The following is a 14,336-nucleotide window of genomic DNA, read 5'->3' as shown; positions in this document are numbered from 1 at the left end:
TCACATCCAGCACACTCCCTCTTTGAACTGTTGCCATCTGGTCGACGCTACAGAGCTCTGAGCACCAGAACGGCCAGACACAGGAACAGTTTCTTCCCTCAGGCAATCCATCTCATGAACACTTAACAATAACGGTGGAACACACACTATTTATTCACTCATACACTTATTTATCTAACACACATACTCAGTCTACATTTCAATTTGCACATAATATACCTGTACATACAACTGTCTATTGTTATATACCTGTACATACAATTGTCGATTTGTATATTTTTATTCCTTATTTACTTGTTCTATTTTTTATTTTTTATTTATTTGTATTTTTTATTATCTGTGTTTTTTTGTTCTGTCACTGTCATTCTGTTACACTGTGGAAGCTTCTGTCATGAAAACAAATTCCTCATATGTGTAAACATACCTGGCAATAAAGCTCATTCTTCTTCTTCTTCTTAAGCACAGTGGATTTAAGGAAAGCAGCTGGCTTGGATGGAATAACTGGGTGTGTGCTCAGAGTTTGTGCAAGTCAGCTGGCTGAGGTCTTCATGGATATTTTCAATCTGTCCCTGGCACAGGAACTTGTCCTTGTTGCCTTGAATGACTTCCACCCAGTTGCATTCACCCCTATCATTGCTAAGTGCTTTGAGAGACTGGTATTACCACATCTGAAAGCCATTCTTCCTACTGCCCTGGACCCTCACCAGTTTTCCTACTGAACAAATAGGTCAACAGAGGACACTATCTCCATGGCACTCAAGTCTGCTCTGACCCACCTGGACAGTCCCAACTCTTATGTCACATTTTAACAGCAGAATTAATATTTATCCATTTATGAATAAATATACATATAAACCGCTGTGCCGTGCTGCTTATATTTTTCACGCAGTAAAAATGCCCCTCCCCGCGCCCAAAACGGTTGCCTGTGGATGAGTATCCAAAACAAGGACTGGTGGGAGGTTGTCCTGCTCCACTTCACAGTTGCCGAGTGAAAGGAGAGTTTTATAATGACAGGACATGCATTTATACAACACTTTATTCAAAAGGAAGAACCGCTCATTCCGCGCGTCATACGTCATTACGTTATTTCTGCATCATTGCACATGCACAGTCCTTTCAGTTTCGGGGCTCAATCCAATCGAGTGTTTACATGCACTCTCAATCGTATTAGAAAAGGAATAAACCACCCCCTTCAAGCCGATCGAAATTTCATTCTGATCGAGCTCAATCGGATTGATCAAGGTGTTTACATGAAGGCTTTTCAGTCCAATTGAGCCGTCAATCCGATTACAAACGGATTATTTGGTTGCATGTAAACGTAGCCAATGTTGTTCAGCGTTCAGTACTGTGATCCCCTCAATTCTGGTCTCCAAGTTTAGCACATCACTGTGCAACTGGGCGTTAGACTTTTTGACTTACAGACCCCCTGTTAATCTGGATAACCTCAACATGCAGACTGGTTTGCTGCAAGGCTGTGTGATAAGCTCTCTTTTTTGCACTCTCTTCACTCATAACTGTGTCTCAGTTCATGGTTCTAAGGGTGGGGACACACCAAACTGACACCAAAGTGCTAGCGTTGAGGAAAGCCAACTGTGGTTTCACATTGCATCGCCTGCATCAGGGCAAAAAAATTTGTTCAGGGCAAATTGCACTTGAACACACTGGACAGACTACAGCTGACAGACAACTAGCGTGTACACCAGGGGTTCTCAACTCTGACCCTTCAGGTTTCAGCAGAGTTTAGCTCCAACCTTGATCAAACTCAAGTGGGCCTCAAGGGCCAGGGTTGAGAACCCCTGGTGTATGCTCTGTGCTTGTGTGAGAGAACATAACTCTCCCATACCAGCAGGTGACTAGAGCCAATGGTGCGGAGCACACTAAAAAAACGAAAGCCAACTGACACTCAGAAACCACCCCACATTGCCTGGCAGCTGACCGTCGGCTTGTTGTGTCCCGGGCTTAACACCATTAAGTTCTCAGATGACACCACAGTGGTTGGCTTAATCAGAGATGATGAGATGGCTTACAGGGATGAAGTCCAGCACCTGACTCTGTGGTGTGCTGACAACAGCGTGGTCCTTAACACCCAGAAGACCAAAGAGTTAACTGTGTACAAACTAAGAGCCATGTGCAATGTCTGTTTAGATCAGCCATAGAGTCATAGTGGAGTGTGTTTTAAGCTTCCTGTTTCTGGGTGTTCATATCTACGATGATCTCATCTGGTCCATGAACTCCTCATTAATCTTTAAAAAAAACACAGCAGCGTCTTTATTTCCTGAAAGGCCTTAAGAAAGCTAATTTTTATCCCAGGATACTGTTTGATTTTGACTGCAGTATCATCAAGAGTATACTTATCAACTGCATCTCAATGTTGTATGGCAATTGTTTAGTATCGGACCATATAAGGCACTCTAGCGAATGGTGAAAACTGCCCAGTAGATCACCAGTACTCAATTGCCAAAAGTGAAGAACATACAATAATTGTTTCTTGAGAAGGGAGAATGGTATTATCAAAGGTGCATCCCATCCCAACCACGATCTGTTCATTCTCCTTCCATCTTGCAAGTACAGTCATGGCCAAAAGTTTTGGCAGTGACATAAATTTTGTGTTTTGCAAAGTTTGCTGTGGTGTTCATTCACATTGTTTCTAGATTATTGTTGTGGTGTTCATTCACATTGTTTCTAGATTATTGTGTAGAGTGATCAGATGCATTTTAAATAATTGCTAAAAGCTTCATTGGCCAAAAAAATTTACTTGTCACTAAAATAAATAAAAAAATTTCACTGTTTTTTGATCCTGAAACTAAATCACCAGCTAACATTAATTGACAAATCATATCAGCAGCACATGTGAAAGTGTGAATAAGTACTAGTCAGGTAAAATCACTATGATACTAATTAGATCGTAAGAGCAGACTGATTGTTATAAAAGGAGGGAAGAAGCACTTCCAATCATTGTGTTCTTGTTAGCAATGGTTACCTCCAAAGAAACACGTGCAGCCATCATCGCTTTGCATCAAAATGCCTTACATGCAAGCAAATTGCTATAAAGAATATTGCACCTGAAAGAACCATTTACCAGATCATCAAGAACTTCAAAGAGAGAGGTTCGACTGCATTGAAGAAGTCTTCAGGACATCCCAAAGTGTCCAGCAAGCGCCAGGACCGTCTCCTCCTGAGGAGTCAGCTACAGAATCGTGTCACCAGCAGTGCAGAGCTTGCTCAGGAATGGCTGCAGTTTGGTGTGAGAGCATCTGCACGCACAGTGATGCCAAGATTTTGGACAACGGCCTGGTGTCAAGAAGGGCAGCAAAGAAGCCACTCCTCTCCCAAGAAAAACGTCCAGGACAGACTGAAATTCTGCAGGAAGTACAAGGACCGGACAGCAGAAGACTGGTGCAAAGTTATTTTCTCTGATGAAGCTGCCTTCCGACTGTTTGGGACATCTGGAAAATCGATTGTTCGGAGAAGAAAAGGTGAACACTACCATGAGTCCTGTGTTGTGCCAACAGTGAAGCACCCTGAGACCATCCATGTGTGGGGTTGCTTTTTAACAAAGGGAGTGGGCTCTCTCATAATTCTGCCCAAAAACACTGCCATGAATAAAGAATGGTTTCAAAACGTCCAGCAAGAGCGAAGATCATTGCATTGAAATTTTGGATCCGTGGCCAGGCAACTCCCACAACACAAGAACACAACACTCCCCCAAAAAGCACAAACAGTGATTGATTGTAGTAAAACTGAAAGCAATTCAGTCTTTCAGAAGTAGATTTAATAATAAATAATAAATACAGTATATTTGAATGACCTTTAAAATCTGGTTTATTTCTGTTCTCAATAGCTGGTAAGTTTATAGCAAAATTTAGGACCCAAATTGGCTGGTGAGTGGAAAAAAAGTTTTTTTCAACCACAGGATGTACATATTCAGTAGAAATAAAGGCTTCTGGGCCAGAGACATGCCTGTATCTTATTATGTTTATTATGTTTTTATGTTGTATCTTATTATATTAATATAATTATTTTTGTTACAGCTGAGATTCCTGCTCTACTATTGAGTAGCCAATACAGTCATCACAGAAGCTGTGAAAACTGCTACACACGGGTGGGACCCCCAGGGCCTCCAGGGCCACCAGGTCCTCATGGCTCTCGAGGATTCCCAGGTTTATCTGGTTCTAATGGGCTGCAAGGTCAACGGGGTTTACTTGGGCGGCCTGGTGTCCCTGGCATGAAAGGTACAGGCATGCTAAACACATCATACCTTGTCTATAGGGCTGTATATTGTCTCAGATAGTTCACAGAAATTGATTGGTATACGAATTGGTTTATCAGTATTATTGTTACACCATTAGTATGGCTACAACTGTATATACCAAAGCATGTGAGCAGAGGTGACTCACTCAGTCTTCTTAAGACCGCTCACTCAACCCAGAATGTTCTTTGTGGTACGCTCATTTGAGAATATGTGCAATGAGCAATAGGTTTAAGGTTATGGAGTTCAAATATTGTTATAATGAAGTTAGTTTAAATGCACAGTAAACATCGAAGTTAAAGGGGTCATATGATGTTGCTAAAAAGAACATTATGTTGTGTATTTGGTGAAATGAAATGTGTTTATGCGGTTTAAGGTTAAAAAAACACATTATTTTCCACATACTGTACATTATTGTTTCTCCTCTATGCCCCACCTTTCTGAAACGCGTAGATTTTTACAAAGCTCATCGGTCTGAAAAGAGAAGTGTGCTCTGATCAAGCGTGTGACAGAAATGTTACGCCCCTTGCCATATTGTGATGCCTTGTCCCGGCCGGAGCAGATTTCTAATCGTGTCCTCTTTTGGAAGGCCAAACAAAGTAGTTTCGCTTTCACAATGAAACACAGCATCACACACGGCGGGCTAGAGTGAGCAGAGGCCGGCGGCTTGACTGAGCGGAGGCCAGCTTGAGTGAGCGGCGGCAGGCGGGCTTGTGGCAAACACATGTGACGATCCCGGGCTGGACTCCGCTTCGTCCACGGTGAAAGCCGATCCGGCAATCCACAGCGGGAAGTTGATGTATTTCCTCAGCATGGATCAGCTCCAGGCACGACGAAGCGGATATCGTCCTCTTTTGGAAGGCCAAACAAAGTAGCACACAGCGTCACACACGGCAGCCTTGAGTGAGCGGCGGCCGGCGGATTCGACGATGGAGCGTCCGGCGGCTTAACTTTTATAAAGAATATCTCTTTGGATTTAAGACTTTAGTCTTTGCAACTTTACAGATCTTCTTTATGCACCAAGAGCTTGTAACACTCCAAACAGAAAGGAAAAATTTAAATCGCATCATATGAACGCTTTAAGAACGAAGGAGAAGAAATTAAAAAGGTGTGTGAGAAACTGAGTTAGCAAATATTCATTTTGTGTGATATAATAACAGTGAAGTTCTTACTAGTTTTTTGCTTTTTAATAAAAATAAGTTTAAAAACCTTTGCAGCGCTATACTATAACAAACATCCCGGCTTCCACACTGATGACAGCGCCATTTAGATGAACATGTAAATATGTGCTGCATGCTTTCCTCTCAATAACAAAATAAGCATGCAGCAAAATAGCAGCGGTGAGAAAACAGCAGTCAAGAGATCATCTGATAATAGCGACGTGGATATTTTTCCACAAGCTCTGCAATTCAGCACTATCCAGTCAAATCATGTCACATTTATTTATAGCCTATTGTTTTATAAAAATATTGCTTTAAAGCCACAAATATCATCATGGCTGTGTTTCCCAAAAACATAGTAAGCCTATATAGATCGTAGATGCATTGCCACCAATGGTCTTTATGATCAACTTACCTTATGATGCTTTTGAGAAACGCAGCCCAGGTTAAACATGCAACCATGATTCCCTGAGAAAGGGAACAAGACACTGTGTCCTCTAGTGCACACTATGGGGAATGAACTTGACATTGGCTGGCGATAGTCACTACCAGTGTGACCATGAGTATAAAAGAGTGCCTGTAGAACACATCATCTACTTCTTCTCTGAAGAGGACATGCACAGGAACACCTGAAGCAAGGCAATGGGACTAGTTCCCCTTCTTAGGGAACTAAAGTTACATGCGTAACCTGAGACACTCCCTTTAAAAATGGGAATTCGCACTGCATATTGTGGGGAACGAAATACCCACTCTGCCATGCTGAATGGATGAGTGCCTAAATGGCTGACACTGAAGTCCCAATCCCTATAAGGTACGCACCAGCGACTGTCGTGACTTAACTCCCTACGGCCAAAACCCGAGCATACCCTATCTGAGAAAATCCCGGCATGCAACCTTTCTCTCTTCTCTGCAGGGCCAAGTCAAAAAGAAGCTCAGCCCATGGGCAGAACACCTTTAAGGGAGTACAGTCAATGACCAGAGCTCTGACAACGGAGGCCTCAACATGACAGCTCTTTAAAGTGAGAGGAGGCCTAACTATGTTCAACACTAAGGACAGCTTACAAGGAGGCTTACATCGGAGTTGCTACTCAATCAGAGTCCTGGGGAGTGTAGGCCTAAAAAGGACAACACGTTATAATGAGAGGTGGCCTAGCAACACTCTTTAAATTAAAGGCAGTTACCAAGGAGGCACACAAAGGGCCTAACTAATTGACACTACTGCCTAACTGAGGTCTAAGTACAGAGTACTCTCTAAAGCATGCAGAGGCCTACATGTGCCCCTACATTAAGAATAACTATCAAGGAGGCTCACATAGAGCCTAACAACTTGACATTGCTGAAGAGGTGGAGTTCCAAGGAGAGGAGGCCTCAGCAAAAAGACTCTGTATCAAGAGGAAGCTTAACAACACTTCTCTGAAGAGGCAGCAGCCTAGGAGGCTCACAGAGAGCATAACAACTTGGCACTACTGTCTGGTCAACTTCTAAGGATATAAGCCTCTGCATATCGAGAGGAGGCCTAATTACACCCTACACATGGAACAACCTCCCAAGGTGGCTCACAGAGAGCCTAACAACTGTTATCCCATCAGAGCTCTGAGGAGTGGAGGCCTCAGAAAAAAGACTCTCTATAGTGAGACGATGCCTAAGAACACTCCTCTGTAAAAGGCAGTTGCCAAGGAGGCTATCTGAGCTCAGAGGATGGAGGCCTAGCATAATAACTTTCAAGCAAGACAGCCTAGCAACATCTTATGCCTATCAAGGAGGCCTAATGACTTGGCACTAATAACCAGGTGGAGCTCAGGGGAGTGAAGGCCTTAGCAGGACGGCTTTTTATAGTGAAAGGAGGCCTAACAAATGCTCGCAACCCAGGAGTACTATGGAGGCTCAAAGAACCGGCAACTCATTACCACTGCCTAATCGAGCTCTAAGAAGGGACACCTCAGTATGACATCTCTCTGAAGTGAGAGGAAGCCTAACTACATTCAACACTCAGGACAGCTTCCAAGGAGGCTCACATAGAGCCTAAACACTCAGAATTGCTATTCAGATGGAGTTCTGAGGAGTGGAGCAAAGACTCTCAAGCAAGAGGAGGCCTAGTGGGGTCCCTAGTAACCAGGGAGGCCCCAGAGAGCCTAACAACCTGGCACAACCCTAATTCAAGCTCCAAGGACAAAGACCTTAACATGATGACACTCTAAAGTGACCTAGTCAAATGTCCTAATCAAGAATAGCTATCAAGGAGGCACACATAGTACCAAAAAACTTGATACTGCTGCCCAGGCAGAGCTATGAGGAGTGGAGGCCTCAGCAAGACTCTCTATAGTGGGAAGAAGCCTGGCAATGATCCTCTGCAGAGGCAGCTAGCCAATAAGGCTCACAGAGAGCTTAACAACTTGACACTACTGCCTGGCCGAGCTCTAAAGACGGAGGCCTCGGCATAATGACTCTTTAAAGCCAGAGGAGGCCTAACTATGTACTATGCTCAGGATAGCTTCCCAAGGAGGCTCACAGAGAGCCTAACAACTTGGAACTGCTATCTAGGCAGACTCTAAAGAGTGGAGGCCTCAGCAGATAGACTCTCTATAAAGAGAGGAAGCCTAACAACACTCTTCTGCAGAGGCAGCTAACCAGGGAGGCGGGAAGTAGGTGCGGGAAGTAGGTGCTCAACTCTCATCCCTCAAGAGAGAGTTAACCTGTTAACCCGCACCTGGATGCCAGCGCACTGAACGCTCTTTGCACACGTCAATGTTTACGAATAGATTACGAATAGATTAAATGACAAGGGACATAATTAATCTTGACAAACTATATATCATTCTAAAGGTCTAAGCCTCAAGCAATGACGATAGATCACTGTTTTTCAATGGAAAGCTTATAAAGAATGTATTTGCTAAATTTGTGTAAGCAGTACACATCAAAACATGCATAATCAAAATGCAGTACATACCAGATTCATCGTAGTAACGAGTCATAAGCACATCCACAGCTGTAAATCCCAGTTTAACTAGACATAGTCTCAGAAAAATGGCTGCAGGAATATATCATTTTTCATGGTATCTTCTTCAGATTTGAAATAGAAACTCATGAGACATGTGACTTTCAACACATTACTTTTCTGGATTGCTCCAGGACTGATTTCATGTATTTTTATATGAAAAAAAAAAAAAATTACAATAGTAAAAATTTTTTCAAGGCACTTCAGTGTCTATAACTTTTTATCTTTTTGAGCATTATCAACTCTGGATGATGGATAGTAAAGGATAGTGTAGCACATTTTAAGTTAGGTAGCTCATTTTCAGCTGTGAGTCCCAAAATGGGGGGTGCAGGTTAACAGGTTAAGCATAGGCAGAGCTTCTTACCGTGACCACATCACACAGCATGCATTCCACTCTTTCGAGAGCCGAACACGCTCCGTTCAAATGGTAGATTCTCTCAAATATCAGGCGAGAACAGAATCTGCTGCCACAAATGCATTGCTACGAGTTTGTTCAACTCCCTCGAGAGCTGAATGCACTCATTCTGTCTACTATCCTTCAGGTAAAAATTGAAGAACAGAGCTTAATACCATCTATTTAATTCAGTCCTGTTAATACGTCAAAAATTAGCACATCCAACTTCCTTGTGAGTTGAATGCAATCCATCCAGCTTTTCCATTGAGAAATGCTCACAATGAGTGCATTTAGCACCTTCGAGAACTGAATGCGAGTACTTCTCACTCAAATACATAACGCAAGAGCCTGGTGTCATCAGGTGTCCTGTGACATGAAGGCACACATTCTGAAATGCTTGCCTGGGTGTTTCATAGCAGTCGCATTCTTTGCACGTACACAAACAAACGGTCTCCTGAAGACAAAGAAGTGAATGACGTTTTACAGACACATACTCACAGTCACACTGGTATTGACGTCATAGGCTGTTGCTGACAAATGTGCTGACAAGTTCATTGTCATGTTTTGACACATGCTTCAGACACTAGTCATGCTGGAGGCATTCCCCATACTGTCCCGAGTTCCCATTCTATAGGCCTACTGTAATTGAGACATTTATTAAAGAAATTCATTATAAACAGAAAGTCATATATGTCACGAGCGCTACTGTGTAGGAGCACAGAGCGAGGAACGAGGAGACGTGGAGCAGACTTCAAATTAACAGACTTTAATAGACATCCAACGGAACTTGGAACACACACATAGCGGGGAAATGGACATTCAATACCAGACACAGAACTCTGAATAGGACTCACTTTAAATACAGTTTAGTACAGCACGGCGCTCTGCACGCGGTGTTCAGGCTGGCATCATAGAACGCGCAGAGCGCGTCGTCCAGATAGCTGGTGAGTTCAGCGAGGGCCAGAAACAGTCTGGTGTGGCCCTCGAGCAATCTTTCCCCCTGCTCCAGCAGGAGGAGGAGGTATTCAGGGTGGGCAAGGGGATCCATGGACACAACGGAAACAAAAGACACTGAGCAAAAAACGAAAACAAAAACGGAGGGAACACACGGAGGTAACTGTTTTGGTCTGGTATTCCGTCACGAGCACTACTGTGTAGGAGCACGGAGTAAGGAACGAGGAGATGTGGAGTAGACTTCAAACTAACAGACTTCAATAGACATGCAACGGAACTAGGGACACACACATAGCATTCAATACCCAGTGTTGGGGGTAACGCATTACAAGTAACGCGAGTTACGTAATGAATAGGACTCACTTTAAATACACAGGACTAGAGGAGGGGATGACGAGAAACACCTGGAACTAATGAAACAATTAATATGGGAGAAAACTGGGTCATGGAGCACGTGGGGGAGGAAAAAAACACAGATAGAGTCCAGGGGCGTGACAATATAGTGAAGAGGAAATTTAATGTTGGAGCAGGATTTGAGTGAACGTCGTTTTACTGGTGAGCATGAGTAGTACTTGAGTGGAGCATTCACTTAGGCCATGAGCAAGTGAGTGGAGTGCTTTGGCATAGAGCACAATATTGAATGAAGCATCACTCCACTCTGCTTCACTCGCATGCTCTGGCATATACCATTAGAAAAAAGATTATTTGTATAGAAATAATAATAAGCAGACAAACATGATAAGATGGATTTGATGTAAAATAAGTAATTTAAATATGTATTAAAATCAATAGCCAAGTTTTTATATATTATGTAAATTAAATTCGTAAATAAAATAATTTGATTCCAGACAGATGGGGGATATAAAGTGCCTGTAGTGGCTATAGAAAATGGTTGTATAATTCCAGTCACATAATTATGTTAATGACATAACTTCATTGTAATCTTTAATTATAGTAGCTACATGAGTAAAGAAAGTACAAAGACAAATTTCTATCTAACCCTATTTGGACAGGATTAGTTTTTTGAATAATGTTTGAGTTGACAGTTCTTATCACCACACATCTGTGATTTTAATCTATACATGTCTTACCTGATGCTGATATTAATATGACCAGTCATCGAAGTTACTGCGATATGACGTTGCTTAATTATATAATTCGATTTTATAATTTCATATTTCTATTAGTATTTTGGCAGATACCATCCATATTAAAAAGTACCACATGAGGAAGATTAGTGCATAAACAATAGTTCAGGTTATGCTAAACACATGAGAAGCATTGAGATGATACAATATCAGTAAGCACTGACATTCACATTCAGACATGAATAGATTTCTCAGTGGACCATTAATTTAGCCAAAAACTGAAGGTGATTTGCTCTGAAATTTTAACACATGGTGTGTGAGAAAAACATAGGCTTGACAGGTTCGAATGGGATTTAAAACAAATTTTTCAAACTAATCCCATCCGAATAAGACTTGTCAAATTAGTTTTCCTACAGTAGCTTAAGGAAACTGAATGAATAGCTCACAAAGTGAAATCTGTATCAGCATAGATTTAATTGTAGATTGTTTGTTTTGAACACACAAAATATATATTTTTTTTTCTGGCTATGTTTAGGTGATCCAGGAGAAATGGGTGAGAAAGGAAATCAAGGACGCTCACAAATTGGAGACCCAGGTCTCCCAGGACCACCAGGTGAGCAAATGCAGCACCACTACTAACATATACATTGTGTATTTTATTTTTGCCCTGAGGTTCTATTATGTATGTTAATAAAGTTTTTTGCTCGTTTGTTTGCAATAAATATAGTTTTCCATGGAAATGTCCCACTCTTTCTGGTCATAGCTTCCATGAAATGAGCAACAGCACTTCACTCTACTCTTGTTGTCAGGTCTAATATATTTGACTTGCCAATCTGTCAGTAGCATTCTCTTTGCAGAGGAAGGTTACAGTCTCCATAGTACGTCAAGCTAATTCGATTAATACAAAGTTCTGTCATGAACTCCAGATGGCACAGGCCGATAGCTTCTAACTCAATCTGACATAATTACCTCATTATTCACATGGTGCAGCCGACTGGTTTCTTTTCACATCCACAGCCAATGAGGTTGCTGCTCGACATAATAAATCTTGGCTAGTGCTTGCTGTAGCAGCTGCAGTGCGCTTCAGAAACCCTCCACCTTCCCCAGCTCCACCTGTATAGATCTGCTATATGGTGGTTATTTCATATGTTATATGTGCAGCAGCATTATTTCCTGCATGCTCACATCTGTGGATGTATTGGCAGCAGCAAGTCTCGGTACAGGTCTTGGCAGCAGCAGTGTAGCAGATCTATTCCGCCAAGACCAAACACATCAACATTGCCATGTATATTACCATGCCAAACTCTGAGAGTTGTTAGGACAGAAATGATGAGACATATTTAATAATTAATGAAGTCAAGTAATATAGGCAGTCACATTACTTGACAGACACATTATTTTGTTTCAGGTCCAACGGGTCCACCAGGGGTTGGAAAACCAGGTCACCCAGGTAAACCAGGCCCACCTGGTCACAATGGCGAGGTGGGGAAGAGGGGGCACCCCGGCGATCCCGGTCAGCCAGGCGTGTGCCATCTTTCCATGTGCTACGGCGCAATGTTGCGAAGAGATCCTTTCAGTAAAGGGCCAAACTATTGATACAGCTTTGGCTGAAATGCAGACAGTCTGGTGCGGTGCTGCTCAGTGAATGAAAGAAAACAATAACAGCGAATCTTTCCAATCTCAGGATGATCATATTTTTCAAGAGTGTCTCACACTCATGGACACATGAAGTACCTCTTAAAGTGTAAATAATATGATGTTGCCTACATTAACACCACCAATTGTCCATGACTCTATGTCTTTCTGTGTCACAAGCTGAGATGTGCCATGATTTATTCACGCTGTTTGTCATGAGGCATGAAACGCATCAGCCTAATACTTGGGAAAAGCATCCTGTGTGAGGAGCTCTGCAACACTCGCAGTGGAAATTCTACCTAGACATCGACTTTCTTCCTCACTCTCTTGCTCCCCCAAGTGGCATTCAACCATCACCAGCCAATCATCTCGTTGTATTTATGAAGGTAGATTTACTGTCCATTTTGCATTTGTGTTTCTTTTTGGTCTGATGTTTCTTTTACTGCTTGCAAGCTTGTCATGGGAGGAGTGGGAGTTCTTCTGCAATGCTTCATGCTTTCTTTCCTATATTGATGTCTCTCCGATATCTATAATAATTCTTGTCCCTTTAGGTAGTGCTTCCTAGGGTTCCCACATCTTTTGACCAATGAATTTCCATTATTTTTTTTCAGGCATTTGTGATTACAGGAAACATGAAAAAAATAATCTTAACATTTTTTATTATATCCTGTAATATTTTAGAGAAAAAAATATATATACATACTGTATATTCAGTATAGAAATGTGTAAGATTTTATTAATATCCATGCCTTTACCAGGCCTGGGGTCACAATTTATAATTTTCTGATATTTCAGGTTTTCCATAGTCGTGGGAACTCTTTATTACACTTCAGATTACAAATGTGAGTGTGATTAGATAATATCTATATTAAATGTTTAAAAATGTTAAATTGAACAAATTTATCATATACATTTTAATCCACCTTTCTCTACAGCAAATTGTCATGAAAGACAATTCTGAAAGCGGTTTTTTTTTTTTACCCTTGGTTGATAAAGGGTGTGTAGTAGAGTGTAATAAAGCTCACTTTCCCATAAATGTATAATTTTTTGTTATTTATAAGAACTGATATCAGTTACCGCTTTTCCTGTGAAAGCGCTTTCTTATATTTTGCAGTGATTTTTTTTTTTTTTACTTCCATGTGTTTGAATGACTTTTGATAACATTAATTAAAAACTTTTTTTTATTCTTTTTTGTTGCTGTTGTTGCTTCATGTTTTGTAACAAAAACATGACTTATGTGGGAAATGTATACTATAGTTTCCAGCGTGTGATTTGCAGCAATCTTACAATGTTCCACAACAATGTCATACATTAATAGTGGTTTCATGCAAAAACTGAAAATCTCAATGTCTGAGGCACATCCTGTGATAAATTATTTATTTACGTAGTTTAGGTAACATGTGATCCAATCAAATTATTCCAATTGAGTATTACTGATTAAAAAGAGATTATGTTGAAATGGGTAACATAGCAGGATGATACTGCACAAATTAACCATTAAAGCTAAAATGCTACTAAAAACTTTTACTGTTAAAAATGCTACTCTCTTGCAATTGCAGTTCCACTCTTAGATGTCGCTGTTACTCTTTTCTTACATTTTGGAAGTTTCCTACTAAGACTTGCCTTTTAGGTTTTCATTGGAGATAACCTAAAATGCTTCACTTTCATGTATTCAAGTGCCCTCACAGGGCTGACATACATTGGATTTTTACACTACAAGTCAAATGTTTGGACACACTCATTCTTTTTCACATTTTAGACAGTAAGTAGTCAAGTTTAGTTTAGTATGTGTAGTATGAAGTATGATATATATATATATATATATATATATATATATATAGTAAAAAATATAGCCTAGTAT

General features: G+C 41.1%; 1 protein-coding gene across 1 annotated transcript in view; it reads left to right on the top strand.

Annotated features, from left to right (window-relative positions):
* Positions 1-13,083, top strand: part of col21a1 (collagen, type XXI, alpha 1) — a 96,481-nt gene extending 83,398 nt beyond the window's left edge. Inside the window, exons 28-30 of the mRNA XM_016477184.1 lie at positions 4,032-4,232; positions 11,376-11,453; positions 12,249-13,083. Coding sequence (XP_016332670.1) covers positions 4,032-4,232; positions 11,376-11,453; positions 12,249-12,436 — 467 coding nt within the window. The 3' untranslated portion in view covers positions 12,437-13,083. The remainder of the gene's footprint in view (positions 1-4,031; positions 4,233-11,375; positions 11,454-12,248) is intronic.
* The last annotated feature ends 1,253 nt before the right edge of the window (positions 13,084-14,336 follow it).

This window comes from Sinocyclocheilus anshuiensis, unplaced genomic scaffold, assembly GCF_001515605.1.
Source record: "Sinocyclocheilus anshuiensis isolate Anshui unplaced genomic scaffold, SAMN03320099.WGS_v1.1 scaffold1540, whole genome shotgun sequence".
In the NCBI taxonomy this organism is placed as follows: domain Eukaryota; kingdom Metazoa; phylum Chordata; class Actinopteri; order Cypriniformes; family Cyprinidae; genus Sinocyclocheilus; species Sinocyclocheilus anshuiensis.
This window is presented reverse-complemented; position numbering and strand designations above follow the sequence as displayed.